Below are 22,702 nucleotides of genomic sequence, written 5' to 3' on the forward strand. Positions count from 1 at the left end.
CAGTTTAAGAGTCACCAGGCTACTCGGGGCTTCCACGTGAAATGTCTTCCCGAAGCTGCGGCAGCCCCAGCCTGGCCGGGTCTCCCTCCTCGGCAGCAGCTGCGGCGCGATACCCTGGTGCTGCCTGCGCGGCTGCGGAGCTGGGAGCAACGCCGAGCAACTGCCTGGCAATAGGGAAAGCTCTGGGAGAAGGCACGGAAACGCAGACAAGGCAGCAGGCGTGTTAAGAAGCCTCTGCAAGTGTAAGTGCTCGGGTGTGCCTCCTCTGCTCCAAACCACCATGTTTCAGAATAGCAGTGGGTCTATGTGATGCAAGTCGCCCTTAGTCTCAGTTATTCACAAGAGCGTTGCAGCTTTTCCACCCTTGACCCTTTTCCATATCTACCTCCCGTAAGGAACCAGTTGCTGGAAGGTGCGTGCGTTTCCAGAAAGGCCGTCAGCTACAGCGTGCACAGAAGAAAGGGGCTGGGTTGTTCTTGGTGGAGTGAGTTTGTTTGGGTTTTGTGTAGTTTGTTTCCCCTGCTGTGATTAAGAAAAGCTCTTGCTCAACAAGAAGGCATTTGTTAGAGGCATGCGTGTCCTTCATTAGTGGATAAAAACAGTTCATAGCTCTTTCAGGGCTGATAATAGTAAGACCTTTGGACACGTAAGATAAAGAAAAGCTGATCTCTAAGAGAACAAAGGAGTAGGTTCAAAACTGGAATACGTTTCGGGAGCCAGTTACTAGGAAGAAACTGGAAGTTTCACCTCAGGAGCAGGGACCTGGAACGCCAGCTATGGACGCGGACTCAGCAGCTGGGCTATTTTTGGCTTGTGAACTGTTCTAACGGCTGTTTATTTTTAAGGTCATTTTCTGTTTGCATAGCATGTACACCCTTCTGGTGGGTGGGAGGCATTAAAAAACAATCACTGCTGCGCAGAGTTATGAACTAAGCTTGGAGAGGGATGGAAAAAACAGAACTCGCTGTACTTATTGCTTTAAAACCCAAAAACATCTGCTTAGGTCATCAGGTTTGTTGACCTACTCTAAGCTGTGCCCCCACCAGAAAAATACCGTTTCAAATAATACAGACTACTGCAGGGGATTGCAAAAGACTTGGGAAAACTCGGTCAGATGATAATATGGCATAAATAGAAAGGAAGCATCAGATTTGGCAATTTTTTTGCACTCGCGCTTACCTTCAAGCAGTAAACAGAAACCCAGAGCGTTTGCCCCGCAGCCGAGGAGTCAGAACTCACACCGGCAGGTCGGGCCTGAATCCCGGTTCTTGTTTAAGACTCTTGTTAAATAACAACATGCTTTATTGTCCTCTTATTGGCTTCTTCCTGTTGGCCATATCTTTATTCACACACAGTCAAATGATACAAATTCACTGGAACAGTGGCAGTTTACAAAAGACAGTAAGAATGATTACTTTGAACCGAAATTTAAAAAACCCTAAGCCTGGCCATCTGGCAGGCAATGCACTGATTGGAACAGGTCATAGTAAGGGAACGCTTTATGACATTGGCAGTGTACTCCCAGCCACGTTCCTTTTCCAGAGCATAAAATATACAATACAAAAATATAGTAAAAGTAATAATGGAGTTTTGTAGAAATGTCTGCTGCAAAACAATTGCTGTTGTCTGATTTTTTTCAGTATATTTACTTCCACGCTATATTATGATAGAATACTTGAATAAACACCATTTAGTTCTAACTTAGTTGGAACTTCAAAGTTGATCTCAAGTTAACTGTATGGTCTTGGGCTCCAATCCTTGAAGTACATAAAGGACCTTAACTTTGGACTCGTGCGACTGACATGAAGTGAGCCCACAAGTGAGCATTCAATGCCTGCGCAGGAGGGAAGTGGAAGCTGAAGTGCTGTACTTCATAGGATCTTAATTTGGGGCATTTTCCTGGATTTTTCAAGACTTTTAACAAGTCTTCCCTGGGCTATCCTTTTAACTGATAGGCTTGAGTGCATCAAGTTGCTGGTAATCTCGTGGAACTGCCTGGTTTCGAGATCTGGGGCTCTGCACTTAGTGGAGTCAACGGCGGTAAGTCTCTCCCTCCTTATCTCGCTACTCTGTATAATTGTACCTGTCCCTCTCCCCTCTCCTTCCTCCATCCTGGCCTGGTACACCACAATGGCCTCTCTCCGTGCAAGACAGCTGGATGGTCCAGCGCTTTGCTACGGCTGCTCACACCAAGCCTTGTATGAGCTCCCTGCAGTTGGAGCACCATTTCCTTAGTGTTTCCAAAGTTGAGAGACCTGGCTGTAGAAATGGAAGCCTGTGTCGACATCACCGTGCAGGGCTGAGCGGCTCTTTCCTCAGGGTGGCATGCTTGCAATGAGAATCTCTGGTGGAGATGCCATGCTCATGGAAAACAGCATCCGCCGTGCCCCTTGCCGTGACAGAGGAACGCACTGCTAGAAGTCAAGTGTGTTTAACTCCAGGATTTCTTGCTCCTTTTTCTCCCAAGAACCGATCTCAAAGCATTTGAGAAAAGAAGTTAGTATTGTTCTGTTTTTGCAGACAGGGAGACTAAGGCACTGAAGGGTGAGCTCCTTTGGCCGAGGCTGATCCGCAGGTCTCTGCCCCAGTCCGTGCTCTTCACTGAGCTGTTGCTCTCTGTGCTTGCGTTGTATGAGACACGTTCTCAGAGGGGTAACCCCATCTCTGCTCCCCACACAGACACCACACACAGGCACCAAGATCCACCTTCCTAGGCATGGCCTCCAGAGAAAACGTCAAGAAGGACATGCATTGGAGGCCAGAAGTTGGCTTCCCAGTGTCTAAATGTCACCTACTCCCAAGGTCAGCTATGGAAAGATGACCAGGATACTTCTGAGGTATAAAACTCTGTGTCTGCTGGCCACTGGTCAGCTTTGTCGTCATCAGACTTGTCGCTGTCGTCACCACTGGAGGGTTCATAGCCCGGGATAGAAGAGTGGATCGGCTCTGGCTGCCTGCGATCTGCCTCCGCCTCCTTCTTCTTCTCTGCCAGCAGCTGCCTGTAGCACAGGTTGCAGACCCTGAGGGGCTTGGGGGACAGCCGGGGCATCAGGAACCTCTGCCTGGAGCAGTCTGCGCAGACGACAAAGCCACACTTGCGGCAGTGGTGCCTTCGGGTGAGCGTGGAGAACTTGGTCTGTGTGCAGCGCATGCAGATGTCTGTTGCCTTGTCTGGGATCCAAGGGGCTGCGTGCTCTGTGGAGGGCTGCCGGCCCGTCTTCGTCAGCAGGTGCCTGATGCACTCCTCCAGATGGCTGATCCACTCCTTCCTCTCCGTGAGGGAGGCCGCAGAAACCACAAAGGACTTCTTGGAGGTTTTAATCATCCAGCGGTTCTTCATCTGCAAGGTGTCTGGCAGCGTCTCCAAAGTGACATCTTCAAGGGGAATGATGTGCTGGGAATTGTACTTCCTTTTGTTGATGACTATGCTGCCGTAGACGAGGATGTCATTGAAAAGGAAGAATATGCGAGGCTTTGGCTTCTTGCGGCATTCTTTGGTTAAAATCCCTTCTCCTAGAAGGACCCTTCCCGGCACGGCTAAGGGCTGTCCGGAAGCCCCAAAGCAGTTTTCCACAGCAGCAATGCGCTGGCTGTTGATCTCAGTGTTTGCAAGATGGTCCACCATCTCCAGCTCGCTCTGAGAAAGGAAAATAAAGAGGGAAGTGGTGAAGCTGCAAACATCTGCACTGGGGTAATGCTGAGTAGCAAACATATGCCCAAGTGATATGCTCCTAATGCAACCTGAAGTTACAAGTAATCTCCTTACCACTCCTCGCTTTAGTTTGTTACCTTTTTAAATTTAATTTTCAAACTTTCTAACTCCATTTTGCAACAGCCCCGTCCCTTTTGGTAGTGGGAGCTAACTGATGCTGGGATGGATCCAGGCTCAGGGAGATCTGTGGTCTTGGGAGCAAACCTCCCATTTCTGACTGCACACCTGCCTTCTTGAGGATTAGTTACAGACACACGCACCCCACAATGCCACTTTGGGCCAGAGCTGAGGCAGGAACAAAAGAGCACAGTATCACTTGTTCCCACCGGTCCTCCTTGCGTGACAAAAAGGGAAAAAAAACCCCAAACACACCCAAAAAACCACCCGCTATGTGAATAAACCCACACAAGCCAAGCCCTTCCTCCATTACCCCAGTTACACCAGGGCTGTCGGTGCTTCCAGTTACAAGACACATCATTCTGAAAACAGTCAGATCTCCGCTGAAGGGGAAGTGGAAGGCAGCACGCTCATCCCTCCCCACACCTCCGTGTCCTCTTTCTCATACAATCTGGGGTTTCGATAGTCTGTTGGGGTTTTTTTTAATAGAAAAACCTAGATAAGGGTAACTGAAGTGAAAGCAAATGTTTCCTATTGGCAGTTTGCAGTAAGGAAAGCACTCCATGCTGTAATTTCCATTTTTCGTTGCACCTAGCCCCTCCTGTGCTGAAGGGTGCTGCCCCGAGGCCGGCTGGCCACGGGAACGTGAGTCATTTCCTCCTCCAGCGAGGTAGCTCAGCCATCACGAGGCGGCTCCAGGATCACAGGGATGTGTGTCGCCCTGGTTGCTGTTAGCGGTTCATCAAATCACTAATGCCGAGCTGCTCTCCACTGTTTTCCCCGCCCTCCTTGTCCAGAGTCCCTACAGCCGTGGATGCTGGAGGGGAAAGGGAAGAGGAGGACAACATGCCTGGTCCTGTGTGTTTGGGACAATGATGATTTACATTCCTCCCTTGCCCTTCACCCCAAATCACCCCTTTGGTATGCTAGAAGGGAAACCACAGAGCCGCTGCTCAAGGCTGCTGCGTGCTGTTTACCTCTTGCCTGAGCTATCTGGCAGATGGACCAGTCAGTTCCTCTGAGTTCCCAGAATTTTCTTCTCTAGAGCAGGCACAAATCTAAGATGCAGGTTTAGCCCTGGGAGACCTAAATGAAGCAACCTACTCTGCAGAAATAGCTTTCACAGAGAAGTGTTGAGTGGCCAGTGCTCCTGAAGAGCTGGCTTCTTCAGGGTCTCTCTCAAACTAGAGGGAAGGTCCCAAGGCCTCCAACGTCTGGAAGGATATGTGTCTTCAGGGCCTCTAAGCACCAGAATGGATTCGATGGAGTTGGACAGCGTTAAACATATCCACTCATGTGTGTCTTCTCCAGCATGGAGGGCAATTAATCGCAACGCTCTGACTGGGGGCTGTGCTGCAGCCAGATGGGGGAATCCAGGGGACCGATGCCATCAACAGCAGCTGCACAAATGCCCCAACCAACCTGCCATTTCCCTACAGACTTGCAGAAGTTGTACAAAGGGATTTATTACTTGTCAAGAGAGGAGAAAGGCTCCTTTCCCCTCCTTGATCTGTCAGCCCAAGTGGACCTGTGCGTGGAAGGGAGCTGCTCTGCTGCAGGAAGTACATTCAAATCTATTCTGAATGAAAACAATGAAGCATGTGTGTTTTTCTCTCCCTCTTATATACACAAATTAGGCTGAAGAACAAACAGGCAGGGCAAACTATGGTCCACAACTGAACACCAAACTCCCTGACTATGAATACCCGGACTCAGCTATCGTGGGATGTGGTCTCTTGAGGTCTCCTACAAACAAATCCTTGGATGAGGAGCTTTTGAGTGAAAGAGCAAGGTGAGCACACAAAATAATAAAGGAAAAAGAAAACCTGAAATTACAGCTTGGGAAGTTTGGTGTGGCAAGACTGTGAATGCAACAAAATACTGTCAAGAATTTTTGGCACCAGCAACACCAACTGCGATAAACCAAAGCAGTTAATCCTGCTCCCACCAGTCTCGCTTCCTTGTGTTTCTGGGTTATGGAGCCCCAGCTCTTAGCATGCTGCTTTTGCTTTTATTTTATGTATTTTAGAACATGGTCCAGCCCCTCAAGCCAGTATGCTACTTGACACGACTCTATTTCTAGGCACCTCCATGTATTGGATCCCAGTGGAATTGAAAATGTTTTGTAAGCTATAAAGACCGTGCCTGCAAAGAGCCAGGAAACATAAGCTCATTTTCAAAGAGCAGTGCAAGCTTTAGCTGTTGCATTGATTTGGGCCCCTGCATAGGCCACAAAGCTGTTGGACTTGCTGCATGGAGCAAAGGGAGAAGGGGCTGGACAGGGAATGGACACAATCCTGCAACGTGAAAGAAATCAAAGTGGGCTCTCATGACACATCATGCTTCCACCTGCAGGGTATGTCCTTATTCCTCCACAGTCTGGTTTGTTACCTAGTTAAAATGCCACAAATTAACCAAAGAAAAGCTAACTCTATTCTGGGAAAATCTTCCCTGCCAAGACTAAGAGTGTCAGCTGCTGCTCTAGCCCAGGGTACTTCCCGAAGGAGTTTTCCCAGGGAAGCAAAAGCAGAGCATTTTTCTTCCATCTCTCTCCCCTCAGGCATAAATGACTAGAGAACAGCACATACACATGCTAAGCAGTACAAAAATAGGAGGGGTGGGATTCACATCACCTACCTTTAGACTTGGACAACTAACTGTATCTACACGCTCCTTTTCCATCAGGGAGGGGAGAAGCAGCCATCTGCAGAGGGTGACTCGCCTCATCCCACCACGTGAAAGATCAATCCTGCCCCAAGTTCCAGATAGCGCTCAGCTTGAGTAACCACATACAAACTGATTTCACGTTAATATTGTGACTCTCTGCAAATAATACTCAGTTTGGCTGTGGAATTGAAGTACTATGTGAATTTGGTAAATAGAGCGAGCTGCTGAGTGCTATTATGGTCTCCTTTACTGGGAGGTGAGAGCCTCTCCCTTTGGAACAATGGTGATGAGATATAAAAATGAGGATATAAATTCTAATCTGTTTGATTCATTTTGGTGAATATTTTTCCCCGTTTCTTCAAGTTTGTCCTGTCAGGTCAGCAGGGCCACAGTGCTTATTATGAAGTGATATGTCTGCATGTGTTCCATGTGCAGCAGAAGCTTGCACAGTTGAGATGAGGGTGGGAAGATGTAATTTATTGGCGTGCTACTTTTCACAGGAGGTTTTGGCATGGCAAACTTTGGGGTTGCTTGTTTCATCAAGACCTGTTGGTTCTGCATGTGAGCAAATATTTTGCAGTGAATATATAACTCAGTGAATACAACTGATATTCAAAGGAAAAAAAAATACTATTTGGCACTCCACTCCAGAAGTAAGCAAGCTACGTCTTTGAACAATGAGCATTTGTTCACTTGTGATTATAAACAGCCATGCTGATGCATGCCAGGCAGAGCATTTCAACTTAAGCTCCTGGGTCAGCGAGTCTGGGGTATGTTTTTCAAGTCTGTATGTATTTAAGGCTTAGGCATAGCAATGTAGTGAGCTGTTCTACCTGATTCTTCCGTTCTTGCTCTCAAACAGAACTGACAGTCTTGGTATCCACCACATACCTACTGCACGCCACATGCAAGGGATGGTCCGTGACTGTTGGCGCACTGAGATTTCACTGCTGAGGTCTGCCAGCAGAAAATGCCCCAAGCCTCATCTCTCTGCAGTTCTCCCGTACTCCCTCTTTCTGCTTCGCTCAGCTGAGAAGTCTCCCCTGGAGTTAGGGCCGGCATAAGCTCTTCCTCAGCCAGCACGGAAAGCAGGATGCAGATGCCTTTTAGCCAGAACAGGCATTTAGAGCCAGAAAAACATAGTTCCTCTCCTTTTCCTGCTGGAGGGGATTTCAGCTTGCCTCTCCCTCCTTCCCAGCATGCTGTAACTGCTGGGCCACTGAGGACAAGGGGGGTGGGCTCTGGCAGCCCCCTTCCAGCCACGCTCAGGAGGAACCCAATTCAGTACATGTACGTTTTAGGACTGACTGTCACAACAGGCCTTTGATTGAGAAATGCCACCAGTCCTGGTGGGATGTGGACTAACCGACCTGCTGAGCTTCTTGCCACTGTTGCTCAGCATGCCCAGGACTTTAAGCTGAAGGAGGGAAGACTTAGACTAGATATTAGGAAAAAATTATTCTCTGTGAGGGTGGTGAGGCACTGGAACAGGCTGCCCAGAGAAGCTGTGGATGCCCCATCCCTGGAAGCGTTTAAAGCCAGGTTGGATGGGGCTTTGGGCAATCTGGGCTAGTGGAGGGTGTCCCTGCCCATGGCAGGGGGGTTGGAATGAGATGATTTTTAAGGTCCCTTCCAACTCAAACTGTTCTGTGATTCTGTGACTTCTAGCATGTAGGGCCAGAGCAAGGGGACAGCTGAACAGAGGCTTTGGAGGAGCTCAGACTAATTCTACCAAAACCAGCCGCTGGTAGCCTGAGCTCAGTTGTGGCTCTTGCATATACCACCCAGGCTCAGAGGTGTCCAAGCAGCTTTGTATGGAAGGAAGGAAAACCTGAAACTCAAGGAGGAGCCTCACCCCCTCCCTCTCCCCTGCTCTCTGTCCGCACACACGTCCTCAGGCGGTGCGGCAAGTGGTACTCCGACTCCACATGCACCTCCTGCTCCCCACTCTGCTGCTCATCAGCGTCAACCTGGTGAGCAGCCATAAGGAAAAGGCCTCCATAAGGAACTCTCGGGCGTTGGAGGCGATACAACTAACGTAACAGAATTTGGTCAGGCCACCGGTTACAGGCTCAGGCTGGACAAGCGCTCATGACAAATGACATACACAGGCTTGCTGGTGAGGTGGGGAATCACCAAGGGACGAGATGAATTCCCCATCTGTCCCAGTGCCTGAAAGCCATTAGAAGTGCCTTTCAGAAGAAGTGCGTGGCCAAAGGTGGGGTTTCCACTTGCGACTGAACAACGGGATCAATTTCTGTGGTTTCGGTACGTGGTCAAACTTGGTAACTTAAGAGTCCCTTCCAAAGAAAATCAAGAAATCGTCACTCTAACCGGCGCTTGGGCCACGCACGGACATCAGGGTGCTGCAGAGCGGCGGGCAGCGATCCGGTGCTGACCGGCTCCCCCGTGCGCAGGGTACCGCACACGCGTGACGGGAGACCCCCGGGTCTCAGGCGGGCAGGGCGCACCGCGGGTCCGCAGGGCCGAACCCTCCCGGCAGCGAGCGCGGCCTCGCCCACCCCTCTCTCCTGCAGCGGGCGGAGCGGGGGAGCGCAGCCGCCGGACCGCTCCCCTCCCGCCGGCACCTCCCGCCGCACCGGCCTGGCGGCGGAAACCCTCGACTCTTCCAAAACTCTCCACCGTCCGGCACAAGCTGCCCGCCCGGCCGCCGCGCCGGGCCGCCCCCACCCCGCTGCCCCGCCCGGCCCCGTACCTCCGCGGAAGGGCCTCGGCCGCCTCCGGCGAGCGCTCCCCGGCCGCCCGGCGCCAGGCGGCTCCGCTCCGCCACCGGGCCGGGCTGCGCTCCCGCGGCCCCGCCTGCCCCGCGCCCGCCGGCCAATGGGCGCCGCTCGGGCTCAGGGCGCTGCGGGGGACCGCGCCCCCTCGCTGGGCAGCGGCCAATGGCGGAGCGGGGCAGGCGGCGGGGGGGGGGGGTGGCGCCACCAGGGGGCGCCGGAGCGCGGCCTCCCCGCTGTGGGGCGGGGCGGGTGGTTGCGCGGCGGAAGGGCGGGAGTGGGCTCGAGCTGCCGCTGCTCCTCGCGCTGGAGCCGTTAACCATTCCCCGGGGCTGCCTCGCGCTGCTCGCGGCCTTCAGCGTTTGTGAGCGGGCCGGGCCGTGCGGCCCTTCGGGCGCCTTTGCGCCTTTCCTGCCACCTCTCCTCAGCCGACGCCCTGTCAGCGCTGGGGCTGGCGCCCGGGGTTACTCCAGGGGCGTCTCTTGCTGTGGCCGCGCCTCCCCGGCGGCTGCGTGTGCCGCGGGCCACCGAGCACCGCTGCCGCCTGTCACCGCCGTGAGGGTGGTGGGGCGGGTGAGCGGGAGCCACGAGTGTCCCTCTGCACCTGCTGTGGCACCCCGGGCCAGAGGTGTGGGTGAGCAGAGCTCTGGTCCTTGCCTGGTGCTTTAAAACAACCCCAGCTACCTGGGCCTGTGCTGATCTATAATTCAGGTGCTTGCTCACTTTCTCTAATAGCTTTTCTATTTTTAATGGGAACTGATGGACCTGTCATGGTATTAGAAATGTGTTTTTTTTCTCCAGGTTTTCGTTTTCTTTGGTAATAATAACGTGGGCTGGGAAGCTCATGGCGTGCTTTAGAGCTAAAGTGGTTGGGCATCATGAGAGTTTCCATGAGACTTTATTTCTTCATACTTTGTGTCAGATGAGCAGATGAGCGTGGACATAGACTAAGTTAATTGCAGTCCATGAGTCCCTGGCAGTGTGTGAGGGAGGGTTACAGAGAGGGCTGTCAGGTCATCAACAGACCTCCAAAAACCTGGGAGAAGAGATCTCACCACAGAGGGCAGGCTGCCGGGCTGAGCAGTGATTTTCAGGTTATTGCTAGTGCTTTAGTGTGGGGTCTCTTCCGTCCCTGTGGGAGAGCAGGACTGGGGGGGTCTGGCAGTGGAAGGAGGGGCAGGGCCTTTGCAGACCAGTTCTCGCAACTGGTTTTGTGTTGAGCCTGGGCACCAGCCATCTCCATCCTGGCTGCCTTGCAAGCAGAATTCTAGGTCTGAGGAGATCTGCCTAGCTTAGAAATTCATCCTTGACAAAATGTTTTTTTACATAAAGCTAACTGTAAATATACAAAGTGCTGAACTAAATCTGTCAGTTTGTCTTAGCTGCCAGAATAATTCAGATCTAACCAGCCATAGGTTATTACTCTTAAACTTTTTTTCCCCCTTATGTGCTAAAAGTATTCTGAATTTGCTCTCATGTTATCCTAATTGTAGTCTTTACCACTGAGAGGTAGTACTTTGATTTATTTTTCTTGTCGTTTCTCAATATGCTCCCCTGGGCAGTAATCATTACATGTCGGCCAAAGGTAGCATTGGGTTAGCCAAATAGCCTGGGATTTGAAGGTTGTTTCTACTTTCTCCCTCTCCAATCAGAAGTGGAGGTGTGTTCAGGCAACTCTGCGTGAGGTGAGGGAAGCCTCGAGGTACGCACTGGGCGTGCAGTCAGTATTAACCAGTTGCACTTGAGAGCTGACTGTTGGATGGTTGTTTTGAAAGCTGTTACATCCTTGTTTGAATACATTATTGAGAGAGAAACTCAGAGTTTAATGAGTAATCTTAAGACATATTTGATAGGAAGGCTCAGGAGCTCTTTTTTCTTGGCTGTAAAAGTGAAAAATTTGTGGGACCACTTGAAAAAGCTGCAGCCCAATTTACCAGCTTTTAAAATCTCTCTACCTTGCTCCAGTTGCATTATCTGATCTATTGCCTCTGGCATTTTTTCCAAAACCACTTGTTTCTCAGTAGCAGAAATATCTTGCCCAACTGGGATGCAATAATTTCAAAGCAAGTAAAGGAAACTGCAGCTGCTCAGCTGAGTCAGCCAAAGGTAAGCTCTGCAGGGGAGAAAATGGCTTTTTATTGTCTTCTAGTGGCAAAATTACTACAACAGCCTACAGGAAAAGATTAGATTATAATAGTAACAAAAACATCTGTTAAATTCTGAGCTCAGTGTATGTTTAGTGCATGTTTTAGACAAAAAACAGGCATTTAATAAAATTATTTTGAATAAAACTCAATATTGAGATGCAGTTTGGGCTGTTAGGAACCCACTGTGATCATAGGAGAGACAGCGGTTTTAACTAATTGACTACATGGAGTATTTCATCAGTGGACAAGACAGCTTTTAACTATCAAGATTTTATTGAATTGAGCTTATTACTGTTACCTATTACTTAATGAGAAAATAAATCAGCATGTGTTCGTTATATGGCTTACTTGTAAGCATGAATAACTTCTGTCCTACGTTCTGTGAGAGTGTGGTGTGCATGGAGGGATGAATGTTTGTCTGATCTGGCTCCCAGTGGATTCAGCTAATCAGCCTATTTTAGAAATGTATGAATTGCCATGATTGATTTGTGTCTCTGAAGCCTTACCAGCATCATTTGCGTTCTTTAGAAATGAGGTGCTTCCAAGCCTGACGGTGCAGAAATCAGAGCCGTGCTTGGCTCCGTCAGTACAGATTGAAACTTCAGAATGTCAGTTTCCAAAATATCACTAGTCCACACACATTGGAACTGCTGCCAGACAAACCTGTTTCAGAGGGTCATTGTGTCCTCAGGGCTTCTCTTGCCCCACGTGCGGGAAGTTACCCACTTCCTGAGTTGTTCCTGGGAGCCTGGCCACAATACAATTGTGAGAGTGATGGAAGTATTCCTGAAAGCAACCTTGAGACCTGCCTGCTCCTTTGCCTTTTGCGTAAGGAAGCAGTATGCAATCACTGTGCTTTTGTTTTTACAATGGCATTGCTGTGCTTTGCATGTGTGCAGCACTTTATTCTAAGGATCTTGAAATGCAGCATAAATTCTAATAACCATGTGAGGGTTTGTACCTTCCTCACAGAGTAAAACTGAAACTTGGAGTTACATATGATCATACACAGCTTGATCACTGAAATAGGAATAGTGGGTTATTTGCTATTTTTTTCAGCAGCAATAGGCTCTGGCTCAGAGTGAATCACTTGGGAGGCTGAGGAACAGCCCTTGGAGCTCCTGACTCATAGCCCCGTGTGCCTCACTGCAGGGTCATGTCCCAGGTCAGATATCTCAGTGATCATTGCAAAAACTGTGGTGTGCAAGGAGCACAAAACCACTCATGGTTGCAAGTCCTAAAAAGTTGCAAGCTTGCATCATAAGAGCCTATGTTCTTGCTATACATTGCCCTTCCCTGTTTTCCTGGTCACGTGTGTGCAGTGCTGTGTGTGGCCTTTAGGTAGAGTTGGAACTGAAGTCTTGACCAACCAACAATGACTAAGCGGGTAAACAGCAGAGGCTAAATTTAAATGCTGTGTATAGATACATAATAATTACTTGCTCTTGGTTGGGTTCTAGGAAAAAGAAGGGGGTGTATTGTCTCCAGTGAAAACAACATGTGTGGTTGTCAGGACTACGAGAGGTGTTTCAAACCCATGTTATCTTTAGGCTGTATGCTGGTGTTTGTGTTAAGCTTTGGCAGTTGTCTGTGCATCTCAGTGCTGTGAAGGCATAAGGTATTTTGCTTGTTCCTTCTTAATTTTCAGTGATAAATAGCAGTGGTGAAACATCCAGTGGGAGAGAGGAATGCTAGGGGTTTCCCTGCTAAGCCAATTTCGGTTTCAATAGCTTGTTCTCTTCGCAGTGGTCTGTAACTGTAATCACAGAAGTGTGTAGAAGATCTGATTCAAAGCTTGGTAAGAGTTTTAATTTTTGTTTTGAATCAGCATGTAATATGTAGTTCCATTTTATATCCCACCTTTTAACTGTAAAATACTTGAGGTATTTTGTCACTGAAATGTTCTTTATGTAACGTCATCAGTGTGTACCATTCTGCATGGTAGAGTGTACTGTGAGCAGGAGATATGGTAAAACTTGAAACCATAAGCAAACCAAATACACTGATTCATGCTCGTGGGGTCAAGCAGAGAGTGTGCAGGAGCAGGTGGATGTTCAGAGGGCACACTGGACCTCTGGTGCTGGGCGTGGGAAATGGTGAGTGGGAAGCTGCTGCCTCCAGGACTGTGGATGTGCCTCACCTTATGGTACAGAAACACCCTCGCCGTCCCACACTGGCAGCCCTTTCCCTGCCTCCTGGAGCACCAACGCCACGTGCCCTGTGACAGCTCTGTGGCTTCTCCCATGGAGCTGTTGGGTTGAAGGTAGCAAGGGCATTTTGTAGCTGATAAGTGAGCAGGTCCAAGCAAGAAAGGAGCTACATTGTTTCAGTGGAAAAGGTGGTTGGTTGTTTTTTTAATCCAGGTTACCTTGTCTCAGATTTTTCAGGATGTCACTAACTCATGCTTTCTTTCATTCTTAGCAGCGTGAGCTTTGTGTTCATTTTCTGAGTGGATTGATCAAGTGGGTCAGTCGCTGTGAGTCTCCAGGTTGCACCCAAGAGCTGCCCAGCATGGGGACGTACAACAGGGAAAGCTCAGAAGTTGGTTCTCTTCAGAGAAGTGGAATGGGTGAGTACGCACTAACAAACAGTAGGTTTAGCATGCTGCCAAACCGCTGTTTCTGAGTAGTGTTCCCCAGTAATGCGAGCAGGTTCTAGTCGGAATATGAAGGGGAGAGGTGAGAAAGAGGTGAGGTAAGAGACTATGAAATACCAGAACTGCGAGAAGGTGTGGGTATTCAGTGCGTAGAGGGGTGTAATATTAAAGGAAAAACATTTTAATGTGGAAATTAATGTGGAAAAGAGATGTGTCTTTTTAAAAAAGCTGCTGAAAGTATGTTGCAGTGTGCTACGAGAGAGTACTGCATGTTTTGGGCTCAGCTTTCCTTCCAGAATAACATCATTCTGTGCATGTTCTTCATCTGAACTCTTTTCCTACTATTGCTATTCTATTTAAACAGTGATCTCCTATTCAGAGTGTGCTTTTATTGCACAAGATAAATCATGGTGAACAATTAGGTATTTCAAACACTAAACTTAGGTAGATTAGGCATTTCAAGTATTAAAGTGGAGAAGAAGCACAGGGAACAAGAGTGTGATAATCATCAGTTAATTTAAAGAGATGTAAATGTGTTCATCTATGATTGACTGATTAGTCAAAGACACGTAAAAGAGTTTCATTCATAAACCCTGCTTTGCCCATGGATATAACTTCTATAGTTCCTTTGGAACTGCTGCCCAGGCTGAGTGTGTGTGTTGCTGAGAAAGAAAAAATCATCTCTTTGTAAGGGACCCGAGCCTTGCCCCACATCAATGCCTTTTGTGCAGGAAGGCATCTGCTGCAATTGCCTAGGGAAGTTTTATGCACTGAGTGTGTATTGCAGAGAGCTCTGTGAAAGGGGAAGGAAAAAAAAAAAAAAGGAAATCCTTGTTTCCTTTTGTGTTCTTCAAATATATGGGAAAACAGAAAGGCGGTGTGGGTTTCTTTTGCCCAAGGTGTTCTGCTGACATCTTGGAAATTAAGAGAACAAACCTCATCTTGGCTGGGATTCTCATCCATTGGCATGCTGGATCTTTAAATGGAGAGGTACTGAGCTGAAGGAGGAACCATGGGGATTTCTTACTGGGTGGAAGTGGTTTATTGGCTTTTAGAGAGCGTATTGCTGCCTGAGCTGTGCAGGGTATGAGATGTGATACAGGCGAGGGCACAGAGGGTGTGTGAAGGATCACACCTTAATTTGTAAAGTGTAAAAATTATTGCCTGCTTGGGAAACCAGAGGGATTTTGTGTAATAAGAGGTGTGTGGTGGGCTATTGAGGGACATCTGAAGGAGAAGTTGAGGATTCTGCTTTGTACTTCAGCTCAAGCTGTGCAAAAATTGTCCATGTGCGTGTGCTGCCTTCCTGCCTTTTTGGGAGTGGAAGGGACCTGCAAGAGTTAATGTTTTCCTGAGATTTCTCTCTTACTGGTGTACTGAAATATGCAGGAAGCTTTTTTTTTGTTGTTGTTTTCTGGTTCCCTCCCCCCCCCCTTTTTGTCTTTTCTCAGAATGAAATATCTCTTCTCTAACCTCAACCCTGAAGAGGACTGGGGGGGAGGCTGGGGAGGGCACTGCAGTTTGGTTCTGTACCATTTGGGCTGTTTGAATTCATTAGCTTGGGAGCCCCCACAACTGCCTCAGGCCGTGTACCTCCTCATGCACCCAACTTGGGAGAATCTCTTACCACTGTTGCATGCATTAGCCTTCATTAATACAATTAGCATAATAGCGATTAGGATTCATTATTCCCAACAAAAAGATAAAGCCAGTAATACGTATCTCAGAGTCAAATTCCTCAGCGCCTTGTCTTGGGATTCCTTTATTTTGGAGTTATTTGCTCTTTATATCCTTCCATCTCCTAGAAAAAAGAAAGCCACTTAATTGTAAAACTGTTTGGGTCAAAGAAATGCACTGAGATGATCTTTCATGCATGCTAAATAGGTAAATTGATCTATGGGACCCACACAGCTCAGACAGCCACTCAACAGTCGAAACTGCGAACTTCATCTTCTTCAAGCACAAAAGCTACTTAGTTTCCCCATGTTGAAGACTTTTTATAATAGCAATAAGACAACTCTAGAGAGAACCATCTAATATTAACTCCAGGGAGTAATCATCTAATCACAATCTGGGGGTGATTTGAAGCACTCATCTGGACCAAATGCCTCACAACACCCCAGGAGTGGTTTTATTGCATGATAGCAGTACCCCATTGAGCCTTATTGCTTAATTAAAAACAAATTCCCAAGTAATTTTTTTGCCTTTCCATAAAAACACAGTAGTACATAGCATGTATAAAACATCCATTAAATGATGGTAGATGCAAATTTACATTGTGAGATACAATTCGTTTCTTTACCACTTGGGGTTGAAGTTAAATGTAAAACCATTTCCTATAATCTGTGCACTGCTGTGTTTAGAGAGGAATAAATATGGGAAAGAGAGGTTCATTGTAGGATGCCTTGTTTTTATTAAGTGATATGTTTGATCTCCTTGCAAAGGGGTTCAAATTCTTGTCTATCTTGTAGACACAATAGTCAATCAATAGTGTGGCCTTTTCAGCTTTCTCCTGGAGATTTCCTCAGCTTGCCATCATTTCAGTGCAGATCTTCAATAGGAATCCTGTATTTCTGTCTGGGATATCCATTTCTCTCTGAGCAGAGAGAGCACGATCAGTGCAGGTGATGTATTTCGGATACATCTAGCATACTCCCCTGGGGCCTTTGAGTATTGTTCATATGTTACAGGCAAAGGAAGCAAATCCAAATTTTTAAGTGATTGTCCAAAAACCATACAGGGAATGCTAGAGACACTGCTCTGAAATCACAGAATGGTTTGGGTTGGAAGGAGCGTTAAAGCCCATCTAGTTCCAGCCCCCCTGCCATGGGCAGGGACACCCTCCACTAGCCCAGGTTGCCCAAAGCCCCATCCAACCTGGCCTTGAACACTTCCAGGGATGGGGCATCCACAGCTTCTCTGGGAAACCTGTTCCAGTGCCTCACCACCCTCACAGAGAAGAATTTCATCCTAATATCTAATCTCAATCTACCCTCCTGGCAGCTAAAGCTGTAATTGAGCTTTTGGCCACAGCACTGAAGTAAATGTGGGGGGTGAAAGCATCAGTATGACATTTTCTTCGATTTGTTGGTCAGGGTGCTCTTAATTAATTGGTGGAGATAAGCTTGCAAGTACAATTTTTTAAATAAAAGCTGAGAATTAATAGTAACTATTACTCTAGTTATTCCACATGCTGAAGCCTTCTTGTGGTACCTACGAGCTCTGGCTGGAGGATGGCACTTGTGTCAATCTTACCTGCTGTGGGCTCCACTCACTGTTACACACACCTTTCTGGTTTTCACCATCAAATGGTGGTTCCCCAAGGACTAGTGGGAGCTGAAGCCACATGTGAATATCTACTGCTGGTAGCAAGTTGCAGCATTCAGGGTATAGAGGCAGCATACTTTGTCCCATATTTAGATTTTGTAAAAAAAATAAATTATTTTTTGTTTGGTGAAACACTTTGCTAGAATGTTTTGCTGACTTCCTTTGTAATGTCCTGTTAGAGAGGTGTTAAGCGTTGTGGTGGAGGATTTGTTAGAAAGAGGTTATGGCATTGTACCAAGGAAGTGAATGAGAGTAAAACTAGTCTCCTCCTGCTGCTGCCTGAGATCAGTCTGAGAGAGTGGCAAAAAGAATAATTAACTCTGTGTATTTATAACAGTTCTGTAGTAACTTGGGACATTGCCAGGTCAGGAAAGGACATGAAAGGACATGACAGTGTTCTTGAACAATAAACATTTTTACCTGAAAGGTGTCTGCTGGCGTTATTAGGAATGCCATTATCTTGCTTTGATCTGACTCTCTAGGACTGGCTGACATGGAGCAAGCAGCCAACAAAGGAAAGCCCTAATAGGCTTTAATACCATTAGTGAAGAGTTTCTCTTCCCCTTGGATGTATGTCATTTTACAAAGGCCCTTTTCATCTTTATGTGTCATGGAGATGGCTGGCTGCAGTAGGACAAGCACACACTGTGGCTAAGGGGCAGGGTTTAGCAGACTCGCTGTCAGACTTGACTGGCCCTGTCCTACTGCCCAGCATGGAGCTGCGGAGGGGTCAGCAATGCTCCTTGCCTGCCTGGCCTGTGGAGCAGCTGGCACTGGCACAGCCTGGCTGCATCTGCAGGTCAGTGGGTGGGAGCTGCCCAGAGCAAGGCCTGAGGGAGCTGCCATGGTAAAGCATCTCCCAGGGTTTGGATTTGGGTTGGTTTTTTTTGGTGGTTGGTTTTTTGGTTTTTTTTTTTTGGCACATAGGCTTTGAAGCAGAACAGGGCGTTTATTTCCCTTCAACAGAAAAACCAACTGTGCCCTACCTTGTGGCAACCAGTCACACTGTGCAGCAGGGTACTGCTGGCGTGGGCAAAGGCATGCCTCAGTTGTATCGAACACATGGCTTGCTCTGAGTGACTGCAGCAGTGCTGAAGGGTTTGCAGAGTACAAATCTAGCCTACTGTTTCATCTGAGCATGTATTTTTAAGCTTTAGGACACAGAGTAAACATGATATTATATCTGCATTTATTTGGCCTTTTAACAAGATGAGGAGTTGAGTCTTATGTTAATGGTTCTGAGACATGTATGACTTCCTTTAAGAGTATATCCTTTCATGAAGGAAATGAAAAGTGTGATATTTTAGCAGTTGGAAATGCCTGGCTTAGTTTGGTTCTGTTTCCTGATTTCATTTTGACACAGTAGGCAATTCAGAAAATATATTTGCAGTAAGGAAAATTCAGTTGTTATGGAAACATCTGAGAAAGGCAGCTGACATAGAGTGAGGCATGCACCAGATTAGCAGTACACACAGACACAGTAAAAAGGCAAGTTCATTTAAGGTAAGGGAGCAGTTTCTAGGCGCTGTCTGCTTCATGGTGTTTTTTCTGTCATAACAGGGGAAAAAAAAATCACTTTAAAACTGTGAGCATGTGGCTCCATCTTCTGGCACTAAAGCAAAATAAAAGGAGGTGAGATTTCTATAGCATTTTTATGTTAGCTTCAACAAAAGCAACAACAAAACCAACAGCAACAATAATAATACATTAAAATACCTGTGCCTCAGAGCCAAGCCACAAGTTATTAATGTACTTTTCCTGAATCTGCAAACCATTCTGTTGCATGGGAAGAAAACTGTCTTTTGAAACATTCTCGTAAGCATGTAGCCCCAAAAGTGGCTTGTCTTCCAAAGCCCGACACCGCTCTCCTGCAAGAAAACAGTGTTTGATCAGAGCATGGACTGTACCAGCAAAGCCTGATGTCTGTGTAGGTGCTAATATTGTCTCCTGTTTGTAGCTGTAGGATGTTTGTCTTTGTTTCACCCTCCCCAACAACATCTGTGGCAAAGTAGCTAAAAATCATGATACGTCTTCATGGAAACACTAGCTGGGTTGGAGTAGAAATGAATGTTTTTTTGAGGTAGTCTGCCAGAAGTCAAAAGAAAATAAAGGTGGTTTATCACTCCTTAAACAGTGAATGTTGTTACAGTGCATATTGCGCATGCTTAATTGAGCTTGATTACTCAATCTGTTCACCTTAGTAACTCATTTTGTTTTAAACAGAAGTCATTGTGCAAAACCAGTAGATGTTATCATTGGGAAAGCCTTGAGTTTTCTAAGTAATCTTAAAGAATTGCCCCAACTTTGTTGCTTTAAAAAAACCCAACAAACCAACAAACAAGAAACTTTGTTTCTTTGTTAACCAGAAACAAAGGTACTTACCTTAATGCAGTGCTGTCCTAAAAGTGTTGTTGACAAGTCATTGCAAATAGGAGGTATTGCTCTGCAAATGCAAAATTAAAAATATGGATCATATATTTTACTTATTTTACTTCCATGTACATATGTAAGTATGTCTCTTTTTTTCCTTCCCCCCCCCCCCCCCGGATATTGAGCTAGGATATAAGGGACCCTGTATTCTTTGTATGAAGCATTAGTTTTCAGTCCAAACTACTGCATGGTAGAACTATAAGAACGAAGGTGAGGGAACATAAATTTAATGGCCCCACTGCTTCTGCCCATACTTGTGCCACTCTTCCACTAACATAAATGCTGAGTTATTTGCATGCAGCACTAATCTGTGGGGAGGGTTGTGTGGAGACCTGCTTGGAAAGAGTGTGTTTGTGTCAGTCCAGCTCCTGTATATCAGGGAATCATATAATAAAAATCATCCCTAAAGAAAGCACTAGCTAGGGTTTCTCATCATTGCATCAGCAGCAAGGCTATGGATCAAAACCCGAGGGCGAACTAGCCTTTACCCTTCAGTAAGGCCCCACACAGAGGGAAGCATTCTAAATGGCCACAGGCCGTGCTGATACACAGTTGCATCCTCCATGGTTTGCCTTTAGCGTTTCTAACTTGTCCCTGCAGCCAGAGTGCATTGGACTTTTCCCTGGCACTATCTGAGGTTTCCTGTTGAGGCTGCCTACGATTCTTACAATCTTTTTTTCTTCCCTCCCTATATTTAACCTTCAGCTTCATCCTGTTTCATTTCAGTGGAGATTCCAGGCTTTGATTTCTAAGGTCTGTGGTGCTCTGTGTATCCTGTGGATTATTCTGAAGGTATCTACTCACCTTTCTGAAAGATGTCACAAGGGTAGCACCTTTCACCAACACTAACAGTAAATAAATACTACAGACCTCTTTTATTAGGAAGTGCAAACCTATAACAAATCCTGCCTGGAATGTGTTTGATAAATCAGATCTTTTGCAGACATTTGGAGATTGCGTTTGCAAATCCCCAGCCAGCTTGTTTTGTAGGCATTGTTACCATAATTCAGCTTAATGTTGTTGCCACTTTTTACTTGCTAAAACGCATGTGGTGCTTTATTGCTGAAAAAAGTGGCTGCCTTGGAACAGAAGTTCTTTTAAAACCCTTCTTGGAAGTTTGCTGTTTGGAGAAACAAATGTCAAATTAATTGTCCTAGCTCTGAACTGCCATTCTGAAAATGCAGCTGTGAAAAGAGATTACTTGGGTACTGCGATGGGGAGCGTGTAAAAATCTAGATTGAGAATTACGTAGCAATAGACATCTAAAATAACAAGTGGAACAAGTAAACTTTTAGCTTTTCCTGCAAAGATTTGCTTAAAAATACTAGATCCCAAGTGAGAATGCTTATGCCAAGTTTTAAATCTCATTTGAATTTTTATAGCTGTTATAATCTCTGATATATAACCTTGGAAATAGGGTCTCGTAACAGAAATGCCGAGTCCCTTGACTATTGCCTCGCAAAAAAGAGTTGCTGTAATAGGCTACAGTTCTGAGACAAGTTTGCAAGGCTGGCTTATGTCTGCATATCATCATTCAAATGGGTCTAAGCTGGGTTCTTCACGTTATTTGAGGGTATTTGTGTGTACGTGATCAGCCGTATGCAGCTGTTCCAGTAATGTCAGCCTTCTAAGTATAACAGGCACAATCCAGCATATCCTTATCCACTGAAATGTTGCCACAGGGAGAGGTTTGGAGCTTGGACATGCTGTCATGAAAAGTAAAAAAGAGCTTATTTTCTTTTTTTTCTGTCCTTATTCTTCTATATTTCTGTGCAAAAGAAATGGAAGTTCCTAAGGAGCCTGGGCTGCAGAAGGATTCCACGTGCCAATGCTCTTTGCCCTCTCATTATCATACGCTTGCAATCAGACTCTAATTTTTGAAATAAAAAACCTGCAGGATTCTTTATTGGGACTATTAAACTTTCAATCTTCATTATTTAGGACGGCTACTTGCCTTTTACTCAATGAAGCCATAATGCAACTGCTCCTATAAAAACTATCGAAATGGCTACTGTGGCAGTGAGTAGATTTTCCTCCGTGTAAAATAATCCTCTGTGAGTGAGACATAACTATCATTTACATTAATTAGGCAGCCATATAATGGGGTGTTCAATAGCTATTACATCATTTAAATTCTTCAGTGAGCACCTCAGCCACCCAAGAACTATCCAGCTGAACATTTCTGAGTCCATAATTTTGAAATAATCCTTTAGAGGAAGAACATGCATGGCAGAGTGTTGCAGACAATTTCACCAAAAAAAATTCATTTCATTCAGATTTATGGGATTATTCTAACATTTACAAGAAGCACATAATCCTATTTTTCCCTCCACCCCAGAATAACAGTGCTATTAAGTAGAGTCCATTTGGGGGCCGAGACTGTGTGTACACTAGAGGATGGCCAAGGGGCTTGTAGTCAGAGGTCTGCTTTAGGAGGGGGGTTGGACTAGATGATCTCCAGAGGTCCCTTCCAACCCCTACCATTCTGTGATTCCGCCTGTGTTGGCAGCTGGACTCACATACACAACAAGCACATTTCCCTAATCATTCTGTTACAAGCCTGGGGCCTCAGAGCCATGTGGCTCAGCTGAGAAGCCCTGACTCACAGACAAGTGAGTGTAGTCATGCTTGAGGTTTTGATTTTGAAGTCTTAACTTTGCCTTTAACAAGCATATGAGGACTTTAGCATTTATATTCAAATTTGGTTATTGATTTAAAATTTGTGAGGTCAAGCCAAAGTCCTTTGGCATTTCTGGTAATATCATACTTCCCGGAAAGTATTATATGAATATTATAATTAATTTTCTATCTATATTTTTATGTATTTTTGTTTATTTTAAGATTAGTGCATCAGTCAAAAGTATGCACATGTGTCATGAGGCTAGGAGCTCATTCTGAGAGCTGAAAGAAATAAGGCTGAATTTATTAACTAATACACCAGGAAGAGATTTCTATTAACAGGCCTGCA

At 46.3% G+C, this 22,702-nt stretch overlaps 2 protein-coding genes across 18 annotated transcripts in view; one reads left to right on the forward strand and one right to left on the reverse strand.

Moving 5' to 3' along the window:
- Positions 1-1,300: 1,300 nt before the first annotated feature.
- PLEKHF1 (pleckstrin homology and FYVE domain containing 1) lies at positions 1,301-9,329 on the reverse strand. The gene is made up of 2 exons (XM_054840954.1): positions 9,213-9,329; positions 1,301-3,637 (listed from the first exon to the last, which is right to left on the reverse strand). The coding sequence occupies exon 2, from the start codon at positions 3,623-3,625 to the stop codon at positions 2,804-2,806; it is 822 nt and encodes a 273-aa protein (XP_054696929.1). The 5' UTR covers positions 3,626-3,637; positions 9,213-9,329; the 3' UTR covers positions 1,301-2,803.
- Positions 9,330-9,537: 208 nt separating this feature from the next.
- The window catches only part of LOC129212203 (uncharacterized), a 50,120-nt gene continuing 36,955 nt past the window's right edge, over positions 9,538-22,702 (forward strand). For 7 of the 17 annotated variants that reach the window (XR_008579100.1, XR_008579104.1, XR_008579098.1 and 4 more), the window contains exons 1-3: positions 10,990-11,340; positions 13,128-13,179; positions 13,803-13,950. Coding sequence is in view for 7 of the 17 variants with exons in the window: in XM_054840464.1 (XP_054696439.1) it covers positions 12,757-12,768; positions 13,803-13,950 (160 nt within the window). In the remaining 10 variants the exon portion in view is untranslated. Of the gene's footprint in view, positions 9,946-10,989; positions 11,341-12,547; positions 12,769-13,127; positions 13,180-13,802; positions 13,951-22,702 lie in introns of those variants that run through there. The other 10 variants (XM_054840464.1, XM_054840465.1, XM_054840471.1 and 7 more) reach the window with 6 other exon arrangements.

The sequence above is a fragment of the Grus americana genome, chromosome 13 (assembly GCF_028858705.1).
Source record: "Grus americana isolate bGruAme1 chromosome 13, bGruAme1.mat, whole genome shotgun sequence".
NCBI lineage: Eukaryota > Metazoa > Chordata > Aves > Gruiformes > Gruidae > Grus > Grus americana.

Coding starts and splice junctions, on each gene's coding strand:
- PLEKHF1 (XM_054840954.1), bottom strand. CDS start 3,625: ATGGTGGACCATCTTGCAAACACTGAGATCAACAGCCAGCGCATTGCT.